The following is a 27,505-nucleotide window of genomic DNA, read 5'->3' as shown; positions in this document are numbered from 1 at the left end:
AAGCCTCCTGTAACAGAATAAAAGTTTTAAGACCCACTGCCAGGGCAAGAGAGCCATGCTGGTCTCGAATGATACATGTGGTATAAGACGACATTGTCAGATCAGATTTGTAATTTTGTGGTCAATTAGCTGAGCACAATCTTCTTCCAAACTCTATGGATAGGACTCCTGACAGGAAATCCGTAAGACCTGAACCCCTTGACACCAACTCCTTGGTTGTTAGATTGGAGAAAGCTTTGCTGCAGTAAATCACCTGCAAGATTGATGTCATTTTTATTGGCACAATAAAAATTGGTATTCTTACATGCTTTAGGATGCACAAGCTTTGACAAAGTGACAACTTTGTAGGTTGTTTGAGAAATTCCAGCAACCAGTCTAAGCCCTATAATATGAGGTTTGGCATCATACATGCTAGACAGAGGGGAACAACTGGAAATGAAATTCTATTATGCATATTCTGAAATTGTTGGCTGATGTCAAATGGTTTTATTTATTAACAATTTAACTTTAGCCTCTTCAACCTTATCTTTAAAATACTTTAAAAAGTATATGCATTAGAGGAAGACTTGCGAGAGAAAGAACACCTAACTAATCAATTGTTCTTCATTGCTTGTGCAGGTTCCATTATTGTCTCCCTAGATCATTTCCAAGATTCAACAAATATATCAAGAACACAGTCTGTGTCTGCGGCACATTACTCTCAGCCAGCAAACAAAAAAGTACAAGTAGTCCTTGACTTACGAGCACAATTGAGCCCAAAATTTGTGTTGCTAAGTGAGGCATTTGTTAAGTGAGTTTTGCGCCATTTTGCGAACTTTCTGGCCACAGCAAAGTGAATCACTGCAGTTGTTAGGTTGGGAACACAGTTGTTAAGTGACTTTGGTTTCCCCATTGAATTGCTACTCTGAAGGTTGCAAAATGTGATTACATGACCCCGGGACATTGCAACTATCATAAATGTGAACCAGTTGCCAAGTGCCCAAATTTCAGTCATGTGACCATGGGGATGCTGCAGTGGTCGTAAGTGTGAAAAATGTCATAAGTCATTTTTTCCAGTATTGTAACTTTGAATGGTCCCTAAATGAACCATTGTAAGTTGGGAACTATTTGTATTGCGTACCTCAGGATTGTGCTCTGTGCTTTCTTATAGAAGAATGGTGCGGATAGTTCCATGTGCTATAAAATGCCATATTTTTAAGTCTCCTTCCCCCCCCATTGACAAATTTTCTTCTCACCCATTGCCAAACATTGCAAAACCCCCATGTCTGAAATTCTGTGCTCTATAGTAAACTCTTGCTAGCAGCACCTAGTGTCCATCTAAGGCAGGGGTGTCAAACTCACGATGTCATGTGACGTGTTGTGACATATCGTGACTTTTTTGCCATTGCCGGCAATGGGGTGGGCGCGGTTTCACTATGATGCATCCGGCCCATGGGCCGGCAGTTTGACACCCCTGATCTAAGGGATAACACTGCTGTTTTATGCATTATCAGGCCTGTCTCAGCTTTGATATTCAGGAAAGAAAGACCCTCAACTCCATTTGTAGTGAAAGGTATACTTTTACTGAAGCCAAGTAGTTACAGTGTAGCAAAGCCAGATCTGAGGATTTCCTGCACAACCCCAGTAATTTTGCTTTCTCCTAGAGTTAGACCCTCCCCCCTTGGTCATCATGGTGGTGTCCAATAATGTTCAAATTAGGTGTTTTGTTAACAGTTCCACATTTTGGCATTTCTTTGGATGGACGTTTTGCATTCCATTCCCAGGCTTGGGTCCTTGGATCTCACCATTGTTGTCTCTGGTTGGCACCTCTGGTTCCTGTTATTCCCCCCTTCCTATCTTCCCATTCTCCCTCCCCACATTTTATGACAGACTGCAATCAAAGCTAAGCAAAACAGTGCTGAAGCAGTTTGATGGCAGTTCCGACACACATAGTGGTTGGGGAATTCTGGGAGTTGAAGTCCACACATCTTAAAGTTGTTAAGCTTAAGAAACACTGTAAAGAATCCATGTGTTGAACTTTGGATCTTGAAAGTGGATATGCCAGTGGATATTTTTAATCTCTAAAGCATTATATGACTGTTGGTTAGCTTCCTGTCAAATCAATGCCCAGAAAGATTGAATCTGATGTAGACACTCATTAACTAAAACTAAAATCTAATGACAGAGTGTTTGCTGATTGACCTACACACACACACACACACACACAAACACATATGTATGTATGTATATATATATATATGTATGTATGTATGTATATATATATGTATGTATGTATGTATATATATGTATGTATGTATGTATATATATATATGTATGTATGTATGTATATATATATATGTATGTATGTATATGTATGTATGTATGTATATGTATGTATATGTATGTATGTATATATATATATGTATATATATATATATACCATATATATATATATATATATATATATATATATATATATATATATATATATATATATATATATATATATATATATATATATATATATATATATATTAACCGAGACAGGCATTTTTACAGAGGTGGTTATTGTCTTATTTGCCCAAATAAAATCCTTCCCCTATTTAAAGTAACAAGAGGTTCAGTGCAAACTGCACTGATGCCAGAATTTCATTTCAGTCTGTTTTCTGAGCTTTTGGTTTGCTTTTTCTTATTTTCATATTTATTAAGATAAAGAAAAAAGCCCATGGTTATAAACTGTAGAATAAATTATTCCTGGGTGTTGTAATACTTAGGGGAGCATGCATGAATAATTTCTTATTGTTTGCATTCTGCCTTATGGATGTAATGAGACTGCCTGCTGCTTTTTGCTAAAGTTTCTATTAATGCAGAACAAATATATTAATATGTTCCTGCTATCTCTGAAGTATTTAATATGGGGGAGAAATCCTAGAAATTACAGCTCTGTGTGCTTCACCTTTCAATGAAATGCACTGATTAAATTATGATTTGCTTCTGAATCAATACGGCTATAAAATTATTAAGACTTTTTAAGGCTTTCAAATATAGTACATGGATCCCAACAAATTGATTTATTTCATCTTTCTCCCAGTTGCTAATTATAAATATTACAGTCATATCTTGTAAACTCAGAATGTCTTCAAAAGATGGCAGGTAATTATCATTTTTAACAGTACAGAAGAAGAAAATAAATAGATAGGGAGTAGTCACAAAGTTTTTATTTAATAGAAATTATTATTAAATTAAATCTAACATAGTTCTTGGCCTTCCTGCTGCGGGGATATCTGTTGGAAGGCAAAAGGGTGTATGAAAAAGGCAAATGTGTTGGCCATAATGAATCCTTACCTTTTTTACGTCATCTCAGCTGCTCGATAATGTTCCTTTTTGTTGGTTTCACAGCACCCCAGTAGTAGTAGTAGATGAGTGCTTGGATCTTCTCAAGCTTTTTGGGATCAATGACTACAGCAATGATGTCCAACCATGCAATTTTAAGACCTGTGGACTTCAATTCCCAGAATTTTCCAGCCAGCATGGAAAATGATTAGTTTAGCTCTGTGTAGTTGTCCAGGACTTAACAAGGTATTGGTAGTAACATGAACCACACCGGAAGGACTTTCAGCGAGAGTAATAGCCAAATGAATATCTGTATCATTTGTAAACAGCCAGATGCCCTGCAGATATTTGGAAGTCCAACTCTTACCGTTTATTGCTATTGGCCATAAAAGGTGAAATTAACAGGAGTTGAAGTCCCAAACACCTGGAGAATGCTACCTTGCCTGTCTCTGATCTGAGTTCTTGTTTCCTAAAATGGATCTTGCTTCTGAAGGCAATACATAGTCTTAGTTCTTGCCTGGATCTGTCTTTTTTAAATAATATTTTATTAATTTTCCAATTTTACATTTAAGTGTTTAAAAAGCAACGCGGTGGCTGGGTTAATCAATAGTTCAATAACAGGTAAAATCTTTAGTACAAATCTCTGGTTACAACATCAAATATTTCCTCTCTTTTTCCCTTAATATCTACTATCTCATATTTAAGCTAATACAGTTCTTATTATGTCAACTAAGTAAAAACATCATTATTACATTTATCAATAAATTTTTAGCTTATACATATCTTAATTACTTTTACATTCAATCTTTATAAACAATCAATGTCCTGTTATTGATTTTTTCCAATTTTTAGTTTCCCATTCATATTCCAATTTAACATTTGATATTTATAATTTTCAGGCTTTAGGTAACCAAATTTTCCCTTATCTCTTGCACAAAGTATCCCTGGATTTCTTCTACAGTTACCCAGGACAACCAAATGGATGGAAGAACTCCAAATGCAGAGAGATACTTGAGGTTCACATACCTAGATGTAAAACAATGTATAAAAATGCATTCCTGGAACACATTGTCAGCCCCTCTTTCTTTCATATATATGTGTGTGCATGTGCATATATATTTATTTGTGTGAATATATAACCTCACCTTGGCAATAATAGAAACATCATGCCTAATAATTTTTTCTCCTTTGTTCTGTTAATGTTATTCATCAGCATGGTACAGGGCTGGCCTACACATTTTCAGAACAAATAACAATAGTTTAACAAGTTATGTGACAATTAAGAAAACATCTCAGCAGGAATTCAACCGGTACAGTAGTTGATAACTACTGGTAGTTGCCATCTGTAAGATTCTTGAACTCTCTTTCAGGATTTGCAGATGACAAGGACTGAGACCATAGATATCAATTACATCCAATGAATAGAATAGAATAGAACAGAATAATTTATTGGCCAAGTGTGATTGGACACACAAGAAATTTGTCTCCCACGCATAAACTCTCAGTGTACATACAAGTAATAAGTAATAAATCATGATTATAATCATAAAATACAATAATGAATCATAAGATACAGCACTCAGTGATAGTCATAGGATACTAAATAAAAGAAATCAATATAAATCATGAGATAAAAACAACAAAGTTATAGTCATAAGAAGCTAAGGAAATAGATAATAGGAAAGATGGGAAGGATAACAGTAATAGTAATGCAGCCCTACTAGGTGTTTTGACATCCCAGGGCATAAGACAGTGTTGTGAGAATTAGTTGTTTAGCAAAGTGATAGTGTGGGGGGAAAAAACTGTTGTTTGTGTCTGGTTTTTTGGCATGCAATGCCCTATAATGTCATCTTGAGGGAAGAAGTTGAAGCAGTTTATGTCCAGGATGTGAGATAATGGTGAAATGAAACTGTATTTTGCATTATCAATCAATATCAAGTTTATTGGATGTTAGAAGTTAAGCCAACTCCCCGCTCATTTGCAACTTTCTCTGCCAGTTTCCCCAGAAAGTCAATGGGAAAGCCAGGAGGAGGGAAGATTGTAATCTGTGGCCACCTGCCAAGAGAACTCCCTTTTGTCTCTGGGTACTGGCTGAAAGAGCTGCTCATCAAGGGAAGCCGAACGCCTTCACTGGGGTGGAGATCTGAGCTCCGTTCCTACCCCCTGCCAAAGGTGTTCCCTTTCACATCCTGAGGGATGAATTTCACTCAACCGCTTCATTCAGTGAACGAGATTCCAGTGCAAACTATGCCAGTTAAAGGAAGACTACCCATGAATTTAGAACTATTGTACACGTACTTATAATGGCAATTCTATGGGAAGGCTTGATTATACAAATTTATTCCAAAACTGTAACGGGCAGGAATTGGTGGTAGTTTTTTTTTTTAAAAATTAAATTTATTTTTCACATTTCTGAACTGCCCATCTCCCTCAAAGAGACAATACTTCCTTTCTTTCCTGGTGTAATTTTGTGGCTTCAGCTACATTTTCCCAGCTAGAATCATAGGTGCAAGTTTTAAAAATAAGAATAAGCAATGATTATTTAATAAAAATTTAAAATAAAGTATTTGCTATCATCTGTTATTGGAAAAGTACAAAGAAGAGCACCTAAGATGAGTAAGAGCCTAGAGACAAAAATATATGAAGAACGGTTGCAGGAAGTGGGTATGGCTAGTCTAGAGAAAAGGATTACGTTTACGTTTACGTTTTATTTAATTTATATACCGCCCTTCTCCCTGGGGACTCAGGGCGGTTCACAGGGCATATAAATAAAAATACAATACTATACAAAAGTTAAAACAAAGATTAAATCAGTGCCCAATTAAAAAACAATAATGCAATCTAAAATAACAATTTAAAACCCAGCTCCCCCGTCAGGCCAGACCGGCCAATTCAAACAAATGGGTCTTCAGACCACGACGGAAAGTTCGGAGGTCCGATGCCGTCCGGAGCTCCACCGGCAGTTGGTTCCACAAAGCCGGGGCACCCACAGAGAAGGCTCTCCCCCTGGGGGCCGCCAGTCGGCATTCCCTGACCGGAGGCACCCTGAGGAGGCCCTCTCTGTGGGAACGCACAGGGCGGAGGGGAGTTGAAGCCGGCAGCAGGTGGTCCCCGAGGTACCCCGGACCCATGCCATATAGGGACTTAAAGATCATAACCAAGACCTTGAACCTCACCCGGAAGACAACTGGTAACCAATGCAGCTCGCGGAGCAAAGGTGTAACGTGGGAGTACCGGGAAACTCCCAAGACAACTCTCGCGGCCGCATTCTGTACCAGTTGGAGCCTCCGAGTGGTCTTCAAGGGAAGCCCCATGTAGAGAGCATTACAATAGTCAAGGCGAGAGGTCACGAGCGCATGAGTGACCGTGCACAGGGCATCCCGGTCCAGATAGGGCCGCAACTGGCGCACCAGGCGAACCTGGGCAAAAGCCCCCCTAGTCACGGCCACTACATGATCTTCTAGGGTAAGCCGTGAATCTAGGAGGACTCCCAAGTTGCGAGCCCTATCCACGGGGGGTAAGAGCTCACCCCCCATAGAAAGAGATGGAACATTTTGAATGTCCCGGGATGCCGGAATGCACAGCCACTCAGTCTTGTCAGGGTTGAGCTGAAGTCTGTTCCTCCCCATCCAGACCCGAACCGCCTCCAGGCAACGGGACATCACAGCGAGGGCATCACTGGGGTGGTTTGGGGTCGAAAAGAAAAGTTGGGTATCATCGGCATATTGATGATACCCAACTCCAAAACCACGAATGATCTCACCCAGCGGTTTCATGTAGATGTTGAACAGGAGAGGCGAGAGAACCGACCCCTGAGGAACTCCACAAACGAGAGACCTAGGGGCCGATCTCTGCCCCCCTGCCAACACCGACTGCGAACGTCCCAGGAGATAGGAGGAGAACCACCGAAGAACCGTGCCTCCCACTCCCAATCCCCTGAGACGCCGCAGCAAGATACCATGGTCGATGGTATCGAAAGCCGCCGAGAGGTCTAATAGGACTAGGACAGAGGAATATCCCCTGTCTCGAGCCCTCCAGAGATCATTCACCAGAGCGACCAATGCCGTCTCCGTGCTGTACCCGGGCCTGAAACCCGATTGGTAGGGGTCCAGATAATCTGCTTCATCCAGGACCAGAGGGAGCTGATGCGCCACCACACTCTCAACAACCTTCGCAAGAAAGCGAAGGTTGGAGACTGGACGAAAGTTGTTCAATACAGCTGGGTCCAAGGCAGGCTTCTTGAGGAGAGGTCTCACCACCGCCTCCTTCAAGACGGTGGGGAAATAACCCTCACTCAAAGAAGCAGATATAACCGCCTGGAGCCAGCCTCGTGTCCTCTCCCTAGCTGCATAAACCAGCCAGGAAGGGCACGGATCCAACAAACATGTGGAGGAGCTCAGCCTCCCCATAATCCTGTCCACTTCATCAGGGGTCACAGAATCAAACTCTTCCCAGATAACATTGACAAGACCGTCCGTGTCCTGATCGCCTGACTCTGCCCAGCTGGAGTCCAAACCGGTCCGAATCCGAGCGATTTTATCCGACAGATGTTGACTAAATTCCTCAGCACGACCCTGCAAGGGATCCTCCCTCACCTCCTGATTAAGGAGCGAGCGAGTCACCCTAAACAGGGCGGCCGGGCGATTATCTGCGGACGCAATGAGGGTAGAGAAGTAATTACACCTCGCCACCCTCATCGCTGCGAGATAAGACCTAATATAGGTTCTTAACCGCAACCGGTCGGGTTCGGATCGGCTCGAACTCCAACAGCTCTCTAGGCCCCGTTTCCGACGCTTCATCTCCCGGAGCTCTGCGGAGAACCATGGAGCTCGCTGGGATCTGCGCCGGGTCAGGGGCCGCAAGGGTACAACCCGGTCAAGTGCCTCAGTGGCTGCCCTTTCCCAGGTTTCCACTAAGGCATCCGCCGAGCTGTGAGCAATGGAGGCAGGTGGGGACCCCAGCGCCGCTTGGAATCTATCAGGATCCATTAAGCGTCTGGGACGGTACCATCTAATTGGTTCCGTATCCCCACGGCGGGGGGTGGCAAAACGGAAGACCATCCGCAGGAGATGATGATCGGTCCATGACAGGGGCATAATAAATGGAGAGCCCCCACCAAGATCATCCAACCACCGTCTAGATAAAAAAATCAGGTCAAGAGTGTGGCCTCCCTCATGAGTTGGTTCAGAAATTACTTGCGTCAGGTCCATGGCCGTCATGGAAGCCATGAACTCCCGAGCTAGCTCAGATGAGCCTCCCAGGGATGGTAGATTGAAGTCTCCCAAAACTATAAGTTTGGGAAACTCAACCACCAACCCTGAGAGGATATCAAGCAGCTCGGGCAGGGCTGCCGCTGCACGACTAGGCGAAATGTACGTCAGCAGCAAACCCAACTGCGCCCCAGAACCAAATCTCACAAAGAGAGACTCACACCCGACTATCTGAGAAACGGTGGTCTCCCGCGGACATAAGGTCTCCCTAATAATAACCGCCACTCCCCCACCCCTACCTTGAGCTCTTGGCCGGTGCAGCACCCGGAAGCCTGGTGGGCAGAGGTCAACCAAAGGGACCCCACCCTCTGGGCCCAACCAAGTCTCCGTGATGCAAGCCAGGTCCGCCTGCTCACCCTCAACTAAATCCCTAACGAGGGGAGCTTTATTAACCACGGACCTGGCATTCAGGTACACCAGCCGGAGCTCAGGAGGCTGCACATCCTCGCTCCCGGAACCTCGGGGAAGAAGCAGAGGGTCGGAGCGCCTCACCGCTTGCAAATAGCGGGGACGGCCCTCCCGGTAACGATACGGCCCCCTGTCTATCCGCCTGCTGCCTTTCCCCGTCGTGGGAATTGATAATCCCACGACCCGCTCATGAGCCCCGGCGACAACGCCACCCCGTTCTCCCCCCATGCCATCAGACCCAAGGCTGGTCTGAACCATGGTAGATCGGCCACCCCCCATAGCCAAACCACCGCTATCTCCCACCCCGCTCCCTAACCTTATAAAAAATTTGGATAAAAAAATAATCAGAGGCTTCCTAGAATTACATGGATAGCCCCTGCCCCTGCCCAGCCATCTCTCAGAGACCCAAAACTCGGGCCCGTCATCAAGGTCATCAACATTTAAGGAGGCAGGTCGCACCCAGGAGAGGGGGGCACCCCTGAGGGCGTACAAACGCGTACTCGTATATTGCCGCATAAGTATAAAAGTCCAAACAGTCCAGGATAGGCATCCCTAGTTGTCCATGGGAGGATTGAACATGACAGAAACCTGGATCCACCCAACTTCACTGCCACTCAGTTGGGTGGCCCCCAAGACAGGCCGCAGCCCGTTCTCTCACAACGGGTAGAGGCTCCGTTCCTGGGGGTGGACCAGATATCCTCTGGGTAGGCAAACCCATAGAGCTCCCACCTCTATGTGGTTGCAGATGGAAAAGTCCAGCCACTCTCCCACCGTGACCTGATAGCAGTATTCCAGTATTTGAGTGGCTGCCACAAAGAAGAGGGGTCAAATTATTTTCCAAAGCACCAGAGGGCAGGACAATAAACAATGGATGGAAACTAATCAAGGAGAGAAACAACTTGGAATTAAGGACAAACTTCCTAACAGTGAGGACAATTAACCAGTGGAACAGCTTGCCTTCAGAACTTGTAGGTGCTTCATCACTGGAGCTTTTTAAGAAAAGACTGGACAGCGACCTATCTGAAATGGTATAGGGTCCCCTGCTTGAGATGGAGGTTGGAATAGAAGACCTTCAAGGTCCCTTTCAGCTCCGTTCTGATTGATTGATTGGTCTCTAGGAGTCAAAAATAATAGGAGTCAATCTGCTATCTTGCTGAGGAGAGTTTTCATCAAAACTCAGATCTACTGCATGGGTAGGTACAGCTCTCCTTAAGTTGGAATGCTCTTGCCTTCCTTGCCTGGTGGTGTGGAATCGACAAAGTTATTTCACATTATTTATTTCCCTGTCAGTTACCGGTATATGCTAATGTGTTTTACCCCACCTTATCCAAAGGTTTTACAGACATTGAAATAAAAATGAAATTGCTCACTTGGCAGAATCTTTTTTTTTTGTCATTGAATAAGTTTCATAGTTTGTTGTTCCAACCCAAAAGTTGTGATTTAACTTTCTAAAGGGTTATATACTGGTACATTACTAGGCACAATCCCAGTTGAACAATTCTTTTGATTTACTTCAGAGCTCAGATTCTGAGACACGATGATCACATAACCATTGTTCTTTCAGGATCTAAGGGCTGATACCCCACTTGGTGATCTATGGCATCATGATTTTTGGGGGAGTAAACTCAGTAGCAATACAAGCCACAAATCTTACCGACCGCTTACTGTATTGACTTTCAGGTGAGACATTTCAGGCTACCTTAAATTTGCTTTTTTTGTGGGGAGAGTCATTAATGGAGATAAAATTCACTGAGATGCTGTCTATTTAGTGAAATAAAAAGCCATTTAGTGTTCTAAATATAGATTGATTTTCCCATCTGGATATATATAATCTGTGACAACAATTTTGTGTTCCTCAACCGTGACCGTTCTAGTATAGAATAACTTCTCTTGTTACAGTCAGAAACATCTCATAAGTAAAATTTGGGCCTCATTTCTAGATTCTTAAGAACCCCAAAAGTATACTGTGCTTGCTTCCACACCCATATTAGCAACATTTTAACACAACATGTAGTTTTATTAGTGCTTGCCTTTTTCTTTTGGCTGGAAGGCTGCCATTGTGTTATAGTCCTCATTGGAATACTGTATATGGTCCGCTATAGTACAGTCGCTGTCACATCCACATATTCAGAACCTCTTGGGGAAGAAGTGAGTAATCTCCAGCTTTCCTTTGTAAAACCATTGGGATAAGTCCCAATATAAGCATCTAACAAGGAAAGGTTACTTATTTATATTTATGGCAGCATTTATAGTTATTTATAACTATAGCAGCATTTCCATTCAAAGTGCCATATTGCTATATATTGGATGGGGGCAAGTTTTCCACTTCTAGTTGGAGTTGCCAGGGATTAAACCTGAGACCTTTGGCATGCAGGACACATGGTGTGTCATTTATGTATTCAGTTGGCTTCAAAACCATTCTTTTTGATTGCTAGTATTTTAATGTTGCCCTGGTACTAACAGTGGCTCAGAAACTGTTCTGGAACTCAGGTTGAATCACTGGTTGGGGAAGAAGAAAAGAAAAGGAGAAAGCATGTGAAAAAGAAGAAAGGAACAAAAACTCTTAAAAGGATCTTCTATTTCTGGGTTGAGAAGAACCTGTTTCCTTACTCTCTGATGCTTCACAACCCTGGGTGCTAGTTGCTAGGCCAAGTGATAAGATGCCTGATTTTTGCATCCCTGTTTGTCACTTTCCTTCAGTATCTCCTCTCTGTACTAAGTTACACAGGCACTGCCATCTCTGTGCACCTAAAACACATTTATGGATTATTTTAACATATTCTAATTTCATTTATTCCTATTTTTAACTTCACTGTTTTCTTTTTGTCTTCCCTTGCATAGGATTAATTACCTTTTAGCTGGAGGCTTCCACCCATTGGGCTTTCATATCATCAATATAATACTCCATTGTATTATTTCTGTCTTAATTGTTGATGTCTTCTCAATATTATTGGGTGGGCTGCACTACACCAATAAAGGAAGAAGGCTCAACTTTGTCCCCAAATCCTCCCTCCTAGCGGCTTTGCTGTTTGCCGTACATCCTGTGCACACTGAATGTGTAAGTACCTAATGACTCAGGTGTTAAGAAGTGCTCAGAAATGTCAGGGTTCCGTCATCTAATCTTTTGTATTCTTGCAAGTTACCTTTCTTATATGCACTCCTCCATTTGTGTGTCTGTCTACAACATACCTGATTTTATGTTGCCACCTCTCTTTGCTTGTATGTCCTGCTCTGGTATATTATAATCCCTCAGAGAGGTTTTGGTTTCAAGAGATGCCGATAATTTATATAATTATTTATTTTTAAAGTGTATCTTGATTGGCATAAAGATTGCATGGTGTGTCCATAATTGGGGAGATTGATGATAGCATTTTGCTAGGAGAAAGTGTAAGTACTTGTATGGCAGAATCCCTAGTTTTTATGAATTCTTGGTAGACAATCTCCTACCTAAATACCCCCAAAATGTGCTGCATTGGATATATCCAATGTCTTTCTTGAAACAAATTTCTCAGGAACAGTTCATATGATCTTTATGTGGTTCAGGCAGAAGCAGCCCATTGTGATCCGTTTCTTCAAAGCCAAAGCCAGTTATGGGTTCTCCGAGGAGCAAGATGGTACTCAGATTTTAATACTGGGATAGCAGCCGGGGGCCTATGGTTATTTTTCCATATCATATGAAGAGGATAGCCATTCAGTGCACGTCTGAACAGAGACTTAATCTGATGCCACCATTCAGTTGTTAGTTGAGTAGTCCTTGGATGGTGACAGTTGTTTATACTAAGCAATATTTGGGGCTGATTTCACATTTGGAACATGCCAATGAAGATAGGTGTTTCCATAAAACTGAGGTAAGATAGGGAGCCAATGGTGTCTGGTTATGTTGGTGTCGAGACACCATTTTGCCTATCCTTGCTTACCCTATCAGCCAGTTAACAGATGTTTTCGGGTTTGACATTTGAAACTATCCTGAAGTAATAATACATTTCAAAATTTTACATATGATCTAGTCTTCTCTGTGACTGCCCCTTACAAATGTGAATCAATGTCTTGCTATGAAATGGTTTGCTTTTGTTTTTTTAATGACAACTACATCTGAAATTGGTTCTGCTCAAAGGGGTAGGTAGAGTGTTGATCTCTTATTTGAGAAAGCACAGTGATTCTGAAAGCTGCAACCCTTGGGTGTGCATATCAGATGAAGTTCCAGAGGTTAAACAGTGGTTTACACATAAATCTCTCAGTCAATCTAGGAGGTCAAGGAGTAAAATCAGAGAGAGATAACCAAGAGGGCACATTTGTTCTTGAGGCTACATGTGAGTCCCATACATATTAGTACCACGCTACAGGGTTTGGGTGATAGACCTATGCTTTTTGAGGTTTTGCGAGATTCCATTTTTCCTTGGAATTGAATTGGCTATTTGACTATTTTATGATACACGTGGGGGAAAAAACATTCACAGACATTGATGTCTCCTGAATGCTCCCTTGTGTCCTCCAGGCTGTTTTTCAGAAGTATAGGAAATGGCCAAAGAAGGGTGGGTTGTGGGCCATAAAGAAGTTCCAGTCTTCCAGTGGACCTGAAGGCTACCCCATCTCTGAACTCATGGTTCCCTGCCTTGAGTCTTTTGAAGGGAAAATGTCATGGCTTCTCAGAATATTGTTGAGAGGAAGGATTTGTCTCTCTCTGTGATAGCCGACTATAGTTAGGCTACACAATTCCATCATTCTATGCCTTGTGATAGCTTAAATGGTTGTAAGTGCATTTACGCTATTATTTGTTGATATTGTCAGGGGCACTAGAAAATAGTTTTAAAGGGGATGTGGGATAGGTTTTCTAAAAAAAATCCTAGGAAAAATCAATGGTAAGTTGTTATGATCATTTTGTCATCCATTGAAAATGTTTCTGATGTCCTTGAATAGCCATTCACAATGTAGATCCCCCACCCCCTCCCATGTTAGTAGAGACGTTTGGGGAGCTGAAGAATACATTTGGATATAAACCAAATTGGAGAAGACTAACTCAGAGAATAAGCAAGCTTATTAACTCACTTACTCTAAGAGCAAATTCCTGCAACGGAAGGAAGTTGGGCTAGATGGTCTCTAAGGAATCCTCCGGACCTTTTATTCTATGAATCTGAGTTTGGTCTTCAAAAACTACAGGAAGTCCTCAACCTATGACCACAATGGAGCCCAAAATTTCTGTTGTTAAGTGAGACATTTGTTAAGTGAGTTTTTCCCCATTTTATGCCTTTTCTTGTCATAGTTGTTAAGTGAATTACTTCAGTTGATAAGTTAGTAACCCAGTTGTTAAGTGAATCTGGTTTCCCCATTGGCTTTGCTTGTCAAGATGATCAGTGAACCTTGGGCCATAGCAAAGGTCATAAATATGAACCAATTGCCAAGCATCTGAATTTTGATCACATGATTATGGGGATGCTGTAATGATCATGACTGTGAAAAATGGTCATAGGCAGGGCTTTTTTGTCATAGAACGCATCAGAACAGAGTTCCAGCACCTTTTTCCGATGGATTTTCCAGAGTTTTATTTTTTTTAAATTTTTTATTTTAATTCCATTTATATCCCGCCCTTCTCCGAAGACTCAGGGCGGCTTACAAGCTTAGCAGTAGCCTTCATTCTATGTATATGCCTGCTTATTAGGGCTTTCACACACACACCCCCAAGCGGCATTCTTTTCCTATTATTTCCCTTCCTATCCATGTTTGTTTTTGAAAATGCCCTGCTGGCAGTACGGTGCAAGTGGGGTCCCCTCCGGCACTGTCTGCCTCTTCTAGGAGGAGCCATGAGGTGCCGGAACACCACAGCCAGAGCATGGCTTGATTGGCTGGGTCAGATCACGTGGTGTGGAAGCCAATGGTGGTGGTAGGAGACACATTAACATGGAGGCCATCTTTCACAAGAGGGTGAGCGAGCCTTTTGCCTTCCCTTACAGTTGGTGGATGTGAGGTTAAAAAGAAGCAAAGTGAGAGGAAAGAAAGGGGGCCTGACAGTGAAACTTTGCTGTTTCAATTCCTTGGGTAGTTCAAAGGCTGGGATGTCTACGAAAATCTCTTTTTAGTCTTTTATACTTTATATTCAAACTGCAGAGGGGCAGAATAAGAACAAAGCCAATGTCTTGTGATTTGGATGTATTAATAATAATAATAATAATATATATTAATTATCTATTGGTTAGATGTAAAGATAGACCTATAGTATGAGGTTTAATCAGATCTATTTATTAAATTGGGTTTAACTTAAAGGTAAATTAAAAGTAATCTGACAAAGTTTCAACTTTAATTTGTTTCAAGTCAATATCCATATTAAATTCCAAATATAATTTTTTCCACTTTGTTTGACAACTTCTTAAAAATAATTCAATCTTTTGTTGTTGTTAGCTGCGAAGTCGTGTCCGACTCATCGCGACCCTATGGACAACATTCCTCCAGGCCTTCCTGTCTTCTACCATCTTCTGGAGTCCATTTAAGCTCACGCCTACTGCTCCAGTGACTCCATCCAGCCACCTCATTCTCTGTCGTCCCCTTCTTCTATTGCCCTCGATCTTTCCCAGCATTAGGCTCTTCTCCAGTGAGTCCTTCCTTCTCATTAGGTGGCCAAAGTATTTGAGTTTTAGCTTCAGGATCTGGCCTTCTAAAGAGCAGTCAGGATTGATCTCCTCTAGGACTGACAGGTTTGATCGCCTTGCAGTCCAAGGGACTCGCAGGAGTCTTCTCCAGCACCATAGTTCAAAGGCCTCAATTCTTTGGCGCTCAGCCTTTCTTATGGTCCAACTGTCACTGCCATACATTGCAACTGGGAAAACCATAGCCTTGACTATACGCACTTTTGTTGACAGGGTGATGTCTCTGCTTTTTAGTGTGCTGTCTAGATTTGCCATGGCTTTCCTTCCCAGGAGCAAGCGTCTTTTAATTTCTTGGCTACAGTCCCCATCTGCAGTGATCTTGGAGCCCAGGAAAACAAAATCTGTCACTACCTCCATTTCTTCCCCATCTATTTGCCAGGAATTGAGAGGGCCAGATGCCATGATCTTGGTTTTCTTAATGTTAAGTTTCAACCCAAGTTTTGCACTCTCCTTCTTCAGCCGCAACAAGAGGCTCTTTACTTCTTCTTCACTTTCTGCCATTAGAGTGGTATCATCTGCGTATCTTAGGTTGTTGATATTTCTTCCAGCAATCTTAATTCCAACTTTTGATTCATCTAGCCCTGCCTTTCTCATGATGTGCTCTGCATATAAGTTAAATAGGCAGGGCGACAGTATACAGCCTTGCCGGACTCCTTTCCCAATTTTGAACCAATCAGTGGTTCCGTGTCCAGTTCTCACTGTTGCTTCTTGACCCGCATATAGGTTTCTCAAGAGACAAATAAGATGGTCTGGTACTCCCATCTCTTTAAGAACTTGCCACAGTTTGTTATGATCCACACAATCAAAGGCTTTAGCATAGTCAATGAAGCAGAAGTAGATGTTTTTCTGGAACTCCCTAGCTTTCTCCATGATCCAGCGTATGTTAGCAATTTGATCTCTAGTTCCTCTGCCTCTTCGAAATCCTGCCTGTACTTCTGGTAGTTCTCGATCCACATACTGCTGAAGTCTAGCTTGTAGGATTTTAAGCATGACTTTACTAGCATGAGAAATGAGTGCAATGGTGCGATAGTTTGAACATTCTTTGGCACTGCCTTTCTTTGGAATTGGAATGAAAACTGATCTTTTCCAATCCTGTGGCCACTGTTGAGTTTTCCAAATTTGCTGGCAAATTGAGTGTAGCACTTTTACTGCACTGTCTTTTAAGATTTTGAATAGCTCAGCTGGAATACTGTCACCTCCACTAGCTTTGTTGTTGCTCAGCTTTTCTAAGGCCCACTTCACTTCACATTCTAGGATGTCTGGCTCGAGGTCAGTGACCACCTCATTGTGATTATCTGGGACGTTAAGCTCATTCTTGTATAGTTCTTCTGTGTAATTTTTCCACCTCTTCTTAATCTCTTCTGCCTCTGTTAGGTCCCTGCCATTTTGGTCCTTTATCATGCCCATTTTTGCATGGAATGTTCCCTTCATCTCTCCAATTTTCTTGAAAAGATCTCTGGTCCTCCCTATTCTATTGTTTTCTTCTATTTCTTTGCACTGTTCATTTAAGAAGGCATTCTTATCTCTTCTAGCTATTCTCTGGAATTCTGCATTCAATTGGGCATATCTATGTTTTTCTCCCTTGCCTTTCGCTTTCCTCCTTTCCTCAGCTATTTGCAAAGCTTCCTCAGACAGCCATTTTGCTTTCTTGCATTTCTTTTTCTTTGGGATGGTTTTGGTTGCTACCTGTTGTCATCTGAATTAAATTCACCCATTCCTGTCCATTTAAGTTCGCTGATACCTAAGATGTCGATGTTCAGTCTTGTCATCTCTTGTTTGACCACGTCCAGCTTTCCTTGATTCATGGATCTTACATTCCAGGTTCCTATGGAGAAAAAATCTTTACAGCATCGGACTTTCCTTTCACCACCAGACACATCCACAGCTGAGCGTCCTTTCGGCTTTGGCCCAGTCGCTTCATTCTTTCTGGCGCTACTAGTACTAGCCCTCTGCTCTTCCCCAGTAGCATATTGGACGCCTTCCGACCTGAGGGGCTCATCTTCCAGCGTCATATCGTTTTGCCTTTTGGTACTGTCCATAGGGTTTTCATGGCAAAGATACTGGAGTGGGTTGCCATTTCCTTCTCCAGTGGATCACGTTTTGTCAGAACTCTCAGCTATGACCTGTCCGTCTTGGGTGGCCCTGCACGGCATAGCTCATAGCTTCATTGAATTACGCAAGCCCCTTCGCCACGACAAGGCAGTTTTATTGGGCCAATTTCATTCCACATAGAAAGCTGACATTTCCACTCATTAAACTAAATGGGTATGCCAATGGTAAATGTCCCAAAAGATTAATAAAATGCCTTCTTGTAATTTAAAGCCACACAGTGCATGGTAACATTAATAGTATTATCCTGAACAAAATCCTAGTCTTTTAGATACACTAAAAATTGAAGGTTTTTTTTTCAACTACAAAGGTAAACCTTGTAGGGTAGACAAGGTGGGTTGTATGACGTATGTGAGTTCTGGCACCTTTTTTAATATATATAAAAAGCACTGGTCATAGGTCACTTTTTTCAGTGCCATTGTAACTTTGTCACTAAATGATCTGTTGTAAGTTGAGGACGACCTGTATTACAGTGTATAATCATTCTTGAGAAACTACCATGTTTTCCCCGAAAGTAAGACCTACCCTGAAAATAAGCCCTAGCTTGATTTTTGGGGTGGTCCTAATATAAGCCCTACCCCCAAAATAAGCCCTAGTTTTGGGGTGAGGCGCATGCCTAACAATCAAGCTGGTGTGGAACTTACCACTGCAGCCAGGCTCCTATGGATCAACACTTGCCTTGCTGGCCCACTTCTTCTGTGGTCGAAGGAGCAGCTTCATTCTGCAGCTGAGAACGGAGCTCAGGCCTGCACTTTGCAGTCAGAGGCCGTTCTGGAAGGCCTCTGCAGCCACGAACCGAGCTATCGATTCAATCCATAGTTTGGTTCTCGACTGCAGAGGCCTTTCTTCAGCAGCAGAATAAGTGGGCTAACTGGGCAGGGCTGTCGGTCCCATCGCCATGAGGTGAATGGAAAAGACACCCCCTAGTGCCTCTTGGAGGCAAAAGAAAAAATAAGACTGGGTCTTATTTTTGGGGAAACACAGTATTACAAAAAGATATGCCTATTATTTTTACTATGTACGCACAAACACACACATACATAGACACAAAAATTTGAAAATGATATATAGGTTTCTTGCAGACATTTGCTAAGGATAATTAAATGAAAACATATTTAATGTTGAAATTGTGAGGCTTCTCTAATATTGGATTAGTTGGTATACATCTTTGATTAAAAACAAACTCATTTTCACACTTCACTGCATATTTGAGAGGAAGAGGCATAGATCACTTAGATTGGTATATGAAATTTAACATGGAACCCCAAAGCGTTTCATAGTTGCAGAAGTCCCTGGATTTTGCAAATTGTTGAATCTTCTGTCCTTCTTATAAGAATAGCTGAATTCTACAGTAGTTAGGATCACCTAGTGAAGTGGGAGGGGACGAAGCATTTCATTAAGTCATACTGAAACGAAAAGGTTCTCAGTCTTGATAGCTCTGATTAAATTGGGAAAACTCTGCCCAAAATTCTGGTGTGGATGGTTGCATTAATTTAAAAGACTGTTGTTGTCTCAATGGTGTGTAAGAGGCTCATTTACTAACGCTAAACTCTTCTTTGTTTCCTTATTAAGATTGCAGGGATCGTTGGCAGAGCAGACCTCTTGTGTGCCCTATTCTTTTTGTTATCTTTTCTTGGCTACTGCAAAGCATTTAAAGAGAGTAAGTACTTTTCCTCCTGAATATTTTTGGGTAAACTATGCTATTTGATGATAAACATCAGGGCTTTTTTTCTCATAGAACGCTCAGAACGGAGTTCCGGCACCTTTTTTGGATGGAACCTTGTAGGGTAGGCAAGGCAGGTTGTATGACGTCTGTGAGTTCCGGCACCTTTTTATTTTACATAAAAGCACTGATAAACATCAACATAATGCCTGAATTTGAAGACTCAGGAATAGTTTCTTTTCAGAACTCAGCATGTCCAAAATGTTACTTTGTCTATCTCACCTGTGTTCCCAACTCACCTGCATAGGAGTTAACAATATTTTAACTGGAGGCACCCTTGATTTTTCAATGACTGGTTGGAAGAATCGTGGAAATTTGGGCAACAAGGAGTCAAAAAAATTGCACTATTATGCACAGAAATTTCCTGTGATTTTTCAGAACTTATGCTGCAACATAAGTTTTACTTTGTTTGGGGAAAACTTCAGTTTTGCTTTTATTTTGACCCTTGAGTCAATTTAATAATTGTCCCAGTGCCATTTTCTGGGCAGGCTCATAGAAACATTTTACCATTTCTTTCTTCTGGATGTTTTTTTTAATTATTTCCAGTCTAGCATACAATCTTGGAATAGCAACAAATGTTAACCAGGTCTAAATCTGCTTAGTTTCCAAACATAGACAAAACCCACCACTTCTCCATGCTGATACTCTTTTAAAGAAGCTAACTAATTCTGGGAATACTTGTGTACATGCCTTTAGAGTGGTGTGTGTGTGTGTCCAATTTTAGCAACTTTAAGACTTGCAGACTTAATTCTCCATGCTGACTGGGGAATTTTGGGAGTTGAAGTCCACAAGTCTTAAAGTTGCAAAGGTTGTACACTCCTGCTTTAAACTTCCATGTGTGTGTGTGTGTGTGTGTGTGTAAAGGTAAAGGTTCCCCTGCACATGCGGGCTAGTCGTTTCCAACTCATCTCCGTTTCAAAGCCGAGGACATCTCCATGGTCATGTGGCCAGCATGACTAGATGCCAAAGGCTCACGGAATGCTGTTACCTTCCCACCGTAGTGGTCCCTATTTTCTACTTGCATTTTTACGTGCTTTCGAACTGCTAGGTTGGCAGAAGCTGGGACGAGTAACAGGCGCTCACTCTGCTATGCGGCACTCGGGATTCTACCCGCCAAACTGCCGACCTTCTGATCGACAAGCTCAGCGTCCTAACCCACTGAGCCACCGCGTCCCATATATATATATAGCCTACATTTTATGTACCCATGGATTATATGGTATACATATGATATTGTGTACTAACACTTAGTTAAGATGTCTTAGGCTGCTTTGAGCTTTCCTGTTCTGTGTTTTCTGACTCATCTCCTTGCCTAGAAAATAAATGTTGGGTTCAGACTTGGTGCTAGGAAAGACAGGAATCCCTGACTTTGCTACCTCTTTTATTATTTGGAGGAAGGTGGGCTACCCAGTGTCTTATTTCCAGTTTTTCACACAACAATTAGGCTTCAGCTGTAGTTAGTGTTAATGCTTAAGCAGGATCAAAGCAGCCTTTGATGTCTACCTCAGCCTCTTTCCATTCCCTCTTTCCCTTACCTGTGCAAGGACTCAAATGAAAGACAAACCCCTGCAGCATTTTAATACTGATGCTAGCAGAGGAAGCTATGACTGTGATAGCTCCCTCTAGCAATCAAAAATTATGCTGCCCTTTTTTTCCTTTCAAACAGAGGGAAGAAGCAACTGGCTTCAGTTTTGCGCTTCCAAAGAAAAATAGGATGCAACATTATTTTCATCAGGAGGAGCGAGGCTACCAAATAAACTAGGTAGTACTTGTTCATGATAATGAAAGAAAAACTTTCATTCTTTTTAAAATTGTTGTTATAACACGGCCCAAATAATAACATCTTAAAATAACATAATGTTATAAAAGGACATTAAAATGGAATGAAAAATCAAAGTGATACATAAATGACCACATTTTTTTAGCATGATCTTTAGCACGCTGGTAAAGGATCAGGGTGGTCCTCATGTGCCCCACTCTTTCTGCTTACCCTATTGTCAAGCCAGAAGGATTAAAAAATATCTAACTCTTTTTTTAAAAAAAACAACAAGTAAAATACAATCACAATTAAGACCAGAATTTGTTTTGTTAAACAAGATGATTGTTAAATGAGTTGCACCCCATTTTACCACCTTTTTGCCATGATTGTTAAGTAAATTAGTGCAATTGTTAAGCTAATCATGAGGCGAACTCAGCTTGTACCATTGACTTTGCTTGTAGAAGTCAGCTGGGAAGGTTGCAAATGGGGACATTACAGCTGTCATAAATACATGTCAGTTGCCAAGCATCTAAATTTTGATCATGTGACTGCAACACTTGTAAGTCACTTTTTTCATTGTAGTTGTAGCTTTAAATGGTCTCTATATGGATGGTTATAAATTGAGAACTATCTGTATTTAATCAGTCTCTTTAGACTGCAAGTTACAGACTTTCAACATAGTAAAAAGCTTCAGGTATAGATGTTCAGCCGAGCTTGCAATCTAAATAGACCTCTGTCTCAGGACGACTTCATTGAAACATAACGTGAATGTATAAACTTCACAATCTTACAGTATGAACATAATCAAATTCTGTAAACTAGATTCTCTTCTATAAAATGACAGAAGCGCTTGTGAGCACTGTATCTTTTGGAACAGGAATCAAATGCTTGCTGCAAATCTTTGGCATACATCAAGCTTGCGACCATCTGCTGAGGGTGGCAGAATGCCTTCCCACAATATGGTGTACCAGTTTAAACTAGGTTCAGGTGCCAACCACAAATGAGTTCCATTCTCTGACAGGAGATCATGGTGGGAGAAACAGCATAGTTGTAGAATGTGTGCTTCATTAAACTGATTAACACACTTGGCATCTGTGTATCTTTGGAGTCATAATTGGCACTTCTTTTTGTTGCTTTACATTTTTGAGGATTGAGACGCGAAAGCTACATTTATTGTTTTTGAGTGCTGCAACCTAAATCTTGGGTTTTTATAGAATATCAGGATCAATGTATTGTCATTATCTTCCTTGCTTACTTATTTAAGATGGTGGTAAGTGAATATAGATCAGGTGGGTTTGCTTAGGAAGACACTTCAGAAGTTAGAAATCCATTCCACAGAAGTAGCCAAGTCAGGAACTGTGGCTGTTTTTAAAAGAAATTTTAAAACAAGCCAACGTGTTCTCTACTTGGGTTGAAAATATTAAGTACATAACAAGAGAACCATGTCCTTTAGACATTTAGTTTACAAAACGAAAACATTTTTTTTATTCTTTTGAGCCCTTTTAAATTAATAAAAAGGTAAAAATAAAACAAAGATGTAATAAATGCATACACGCTCTCAAAGAAAAGAAAAAATACATTGAAAGTGCTTTTTAAAACACGTGAAAATTGAAAACTATACAAAGAAAAAACATCATTTTAATGGTAAATAATTACAACTCTATATATTGTTATATTTTGCAATCATAACTACCTGTGTTAATTCTCTACAGATCTGTATAGATTGTCAGTTTTTTCTCTTTTGTCTTTTCTTTTAAAATTGATAGATAAAGAAGGATCCCAGTTCTCCATCAGTTGGGTTTTGTTGAGTGTTCTCCTTGGCACCATGGCAATGCTGTGCAAAGAACAAGGAGTTACAATACTGGTAATTTTAACATTTCTTGGCAACTGAGTTCAGTGCTAACTACAGTGTTGTACAGAAAGACGCATTTCCTGTGTTTCAATATTACTCAGGATTTCTTACAATTTCAGCAACTTTCTTTTGCTATGAACATTTTCAAAGGGTGCATTGCTACTTCCCTTTATTCATTATTATCCTTGCTGTCATGAATCACCAGACACTGTACTAAACCATAATTTGATTTAATCATGGGTTGGCTATATTGGTAAAGATTTGGGTTTTCTGGAAAATAATGGACATTTTCCTGTGCATATTAATATGATTCCAATAGTGCATTCATTTCATGATCTGTAGCTTGCAGAAATATTTGAGTTACATGATTTGAAGTGAAAAAATAATAATTTAAGTCTATTTTATGAGATTTGAGCATTGCATATCAAAAAATGTAAAACTTTTGATATGTATGTGAAGAAAAATGTTTTTCTTAGGATGTTGAGCAGTAAATTATAAAACATCACATAGCCTAGAAAGTACCAAACTTGCATTGTAGGAAATACCTATAACTCTATTATCATATTAGTATACTGTGATATAAATGATTTATAAGTCACAAATATTTATATTTATATATATTTATTAAATTTTTATACCGCCCTTCTCCCGAAGGACTCAGGGCGGTGTACAGGGCAATAAATATCAAAATATACATACAAAAGTTAAAAAGAATTAAATAATTATGCCCAATATAAAACAATGATTAAAAAATGTTAAAACCAAATCCAAACCCCAACCCCATCAGACCAGGCCGGATTGTTCAAATAAATAAGTTTTTAGATCGCGTCGGAAGGAGCGAAGGTCGGGGGCCGTCCGGAGCTCAACCGGCAAGCGGTTCCATAGGTCTGGCACGCCCACAGAGAACGCCCTCCCCCTGGGGGCCACCAATCAACATTCGTTGATCGGAGGCACCCGGAGGAGGCCCTCTCTGTGGGAGCGCACTGGGCGGAGGGAGGTTGACGCCAGCAGCAGGTGCTGCCGTAGGTAATCCGGACCCATGCCATGTAGGGCTTTAAAGGTCATTACCAGCACCTTGAATCTCACCCGGAGGGCAACTGGCAGCCAATGCAGCTTGCGGAGCAGAGGTGTAACATGGGAGTATCGGGAGACCCCCAACACTACTCGCGCGGCTGCATTCTGCACCAGCTGAAGCCTCCGAGTGGTCCTCAAGGGCAGCCCCATGTAGAGAGCGTTGCAGTAGTCCAAACGAGAGGTCACGAGTGCATGAGTGACTGTACGCAAGGCATCCCGGTCTAGATAGGGCCACAACTGGCGCACCAGGCGAACCTGGGTGAAGGCCCCCCTAGTCACAGCTCCTATATGGTCTTCTAAGGAGAGCTGTGAATCTAGGAGGACCCCCAAGTTGCGACCCCGATCTACAGGGGGTAATAACTCACCCCCTATGGTAAGAGATGGAATAATCTGCATTTCCCGAGATGCCGGCACGTACAGCCACTCAGTCTTGTCAGGGTTGAGCTGAAGCCTGTTCCTCCCCATCCAGACCCGGACCGCCTCCAGGCAACGGGACATCACATCGAGGGCATCACTGGGGTGGTTTTGGGTTGAAATAAAAAGTTGGGTATCATCAGCATACTGATGATAACCAACTCCAAAACCACGAATGATCTCACCCAGAGGCTTCATGTAGATGTTGAACAGGAGAGGCGAGAGGACCGATCCCTGAGGAACTCCACAAACGAGAGGCCTCAAGGTCGACCTCTGCCCCCCTGCCAACACCGACTGCGAACGCCCCAGAAGGTAGGAGGAGAACCACTGGAGAACTGTGCCTCCCACTCCCAACCCCCTGAGACGCCGCAGCAAGATACCATGGTCGATGGTATCAAAATGACTGGATTCATCTATCAGTTTTGTGTGTCTGTGTGCATTAGTCTTCCATTATTTAGTATTTTTCAACAACGCCAGCATCAATTTCCAGATTGATCCAGAATTCAGAATCAGCAATTACTGGGTAATCCAAAGCATTCACAAGAATTATGGATTTATTGTATATTTTAATCAGTTTAAAATAGCAACTCTGTGTAGCTAAGATAGAGTTAAAAACACACAATATAAAATAACAATATAATAAACACATAATGGCAATTGAGCACAACACCAATCAACAGTAAATCAGCGTCACCTCACAGGCTCAACTAACCTCCTGCCCCCCATTACTAAATAATGATTTACTAATGATGAAGCTATGGACTTTTGAAGAGAACGAAGGCTTTTTGTGTGACCGCAGTCAGATCTTTTATATTATCTACAGATTTGGGAAATAGTCATTTGTTTATCCAAATTTAGATTAAACTAGGATCAAACTTTTTTACTAACTGATTGAAACAAACCACACTTGCATAAAACTGGAGTTTCCTCCAAAGTAAAATTGTAAAAATTATATTATGTTTGGAATGTGTTAAATTCCTCAAGACAAATGTATAAGATTGTTTTCCTGCAAAATAGGGAATAATCTCATATATGCAGCAGAGGTCAGAGTTTTTATGGTTATAAATAGAGTTTAACTGAATTATCAGATACGTTGCGAGTCCTTAATACTGGATAAAAGAGATTCTTCCTGAATATCAGTTTCTATTTGCTACACAAGTTGTGGATTTTTATTTAACACTTCCCCTTTATGTTCAACATCTCATATAACTAAGACTACAGTTCTCTCCTGTGTCATCTGAAAGTAAGTCCCTCTAAACTCAACAGGACATTTCTGATTATAAATAGATAGATTGGACTTCACAACTTTTATACTACTGAGAATGAGGTTGCATACGTATCAAATTCTAAACACTACTAAATAAAATTGATTTTATTTTTGGATCATCCCATGCACACAACCACAAAAATAATTTAAATCATATAACATTATCTTCTTTCATATACATACCTTCTTTCTCTCTTTCTTACTTTGTTCTCTGTATTTTTAGGGTTTAAATGCTCTGTTTGATGTTGTCGTGGTCAACAGGCTCAATATTTTGGAAGTTGTTTTGAAGATACTTCATAAGGACAAGTCAGTAGAGGTAAGTTCATTGTTAGATTGAATAAGATATTGTATGAGATACAGATAGTCCTTGAGTTATGACTGTAATGGAGCCTGCCCATTAGGGTTAGAAGTCTGGACAACGTTAAATGAACTGCCTCAAGTAATGACCAGCCATCCCTACTTTCCCTGTGCATTTGTTAAACGAACGCACAGATTGTTAAGCGGAGCTCAGGGGTGGGGGAGATCCTGGAAAGACTAGTGCAGGCACAAACCCACACTTCCCACCCCTTGTTGGCTTGCATACCAACACACAGCTGATTTTCTTGCCAGACAGAAACAATGAGGAAGGAAAAAGTTGAGCGCACCTGCCTTTCTGTATGAGATGACCAGGCTGAGCCCAAGGGAGGGGCCAAGCACATCATCAGTCTTGAACCACTTTGCACCCACAAGTGATCTAAGTCTAGCCCATCTTGAATTCCGTTGACCCCCATCTATTGCCATTTGCTTCAGTCGTTAGTAGTTCAGGTTCTGGTAGAGAGTGTTAGCATGCAATAAACTTGTATAAATTTGAACCACCTTGCTTCATGGTTATTCTCGCTTGACACTTTCCTAAATTCTGTCCTTCCTCCTGCCAAGGTGCCCTGCCTTTCTGGGGCAAAAAAGGACCAGTGCCCTAGCCTTTCAAAGCGTTTTGCACCCATCAGCTGGCTTCCCATCAGCTGGCCGTAAATCTTGTCCCTCAGCGAGTTGTCCTGTGGTGAGTTGGCCATGATGAGTTGGCTGTGGTGAGTTGTCATAGGCCCCTTTTATGCTGGGTCTGGCTTTTACAGGACAACTTTGCAGCCCTGGATAAAAGGGGTCCATGACAATTCGCCACAGCCAACTCACCATGACCAACTTGCCATGGTGAACTTGCTGTGGCCATCTCGCTGCAGAACAAGAGTTACACTAATATCAAAGAAATGGTGGAATAGAACAAATAAAGGGTGCAAAAGGAGGGACAAAATGAAATGTGAATGAAAAAAATTAAAATAGTTTTTATTTATTTTAGATAATTAAATTGAATTATTAAATTATCCCACAGCAAGTTGTCCCACAGTGAGTTGGGTGTGGTGAGTTGGCCGCAGTGAGTTGGCTGCGCCAAGTTGTCCCATTCCAGCATAAAATGCAGCAGATTCAGGATGAGCTTCCCAAAACCTTTGTCTTGCTTAAACCCCTCCCTCCCACAGAAAGCCACATTTCTTCAATAAACAAAAACAAAAGATGGGAGGGACAGGCTTGTTGATTCCCCCGCCCAAAATTAGATGCTAAAACTAAACTTTGTGACTCTGCCCTCCACTCTCCATCCCTTTTAAAAACCTTATCTTGACTCAGGCTAAAGAATAGAGAAAGGAAGCCAG

At 41.4% G+C, this 27,505-nt stretch overlaps 1 protein-coding gene across 1 annotated transcript in view; it reads left to right on the top strand.

The window, feature by feature from the left end:
• Positions 1 to 27,505, top strand: part of TMTC4 (transmembrane O-mannosyltransferase targeting cadherins 4) — a 63,626-nt gene that overhangs the window by 16,761 nt on the left and 19,360 nt on the right. The window contains exons 3-7 of the mRNA XM_083362291.1: positions 10,555 to 10,670; positions 11,832 to 12,048; positions 19,310 to 19,397; positions 22,986 to 23,083; positions 26,050 to 26,142. Of these exons, the coding sequence (XP_083218417.1) occupies positions 10,555 to 10,670; positions 11,832 to 12,048; positions 19,310 to 19,397; positions 22,986 to 23,083; positions 26,050 to 26,142 (612 nt within the window). The remainder of the gene's footprint in view (positions 1 to 10,554; positions 10,671 to 11,831; positions 12,049 to 19,309; positions 19,398 to 22,985; positions 23,084 to 26,049; positions 26,143 to 27,505) is intronic.

This window comes from Vipera ursinii (genome assembly GCF_947247035.1).
Source record: "Vipera ursinii genome assembly, chromosome: 4".
NCBI classification, from domain to species: Eukaryota; Metazoa; Chordata; class Lepidosauria; order Squamata; family Viperidae; genus Vipera; species Vipera ursinii.
Note: the sequence above shows the minus strand (reverse complement) of the source record. Positions and strands in the feature narration are given on the sequence as shown.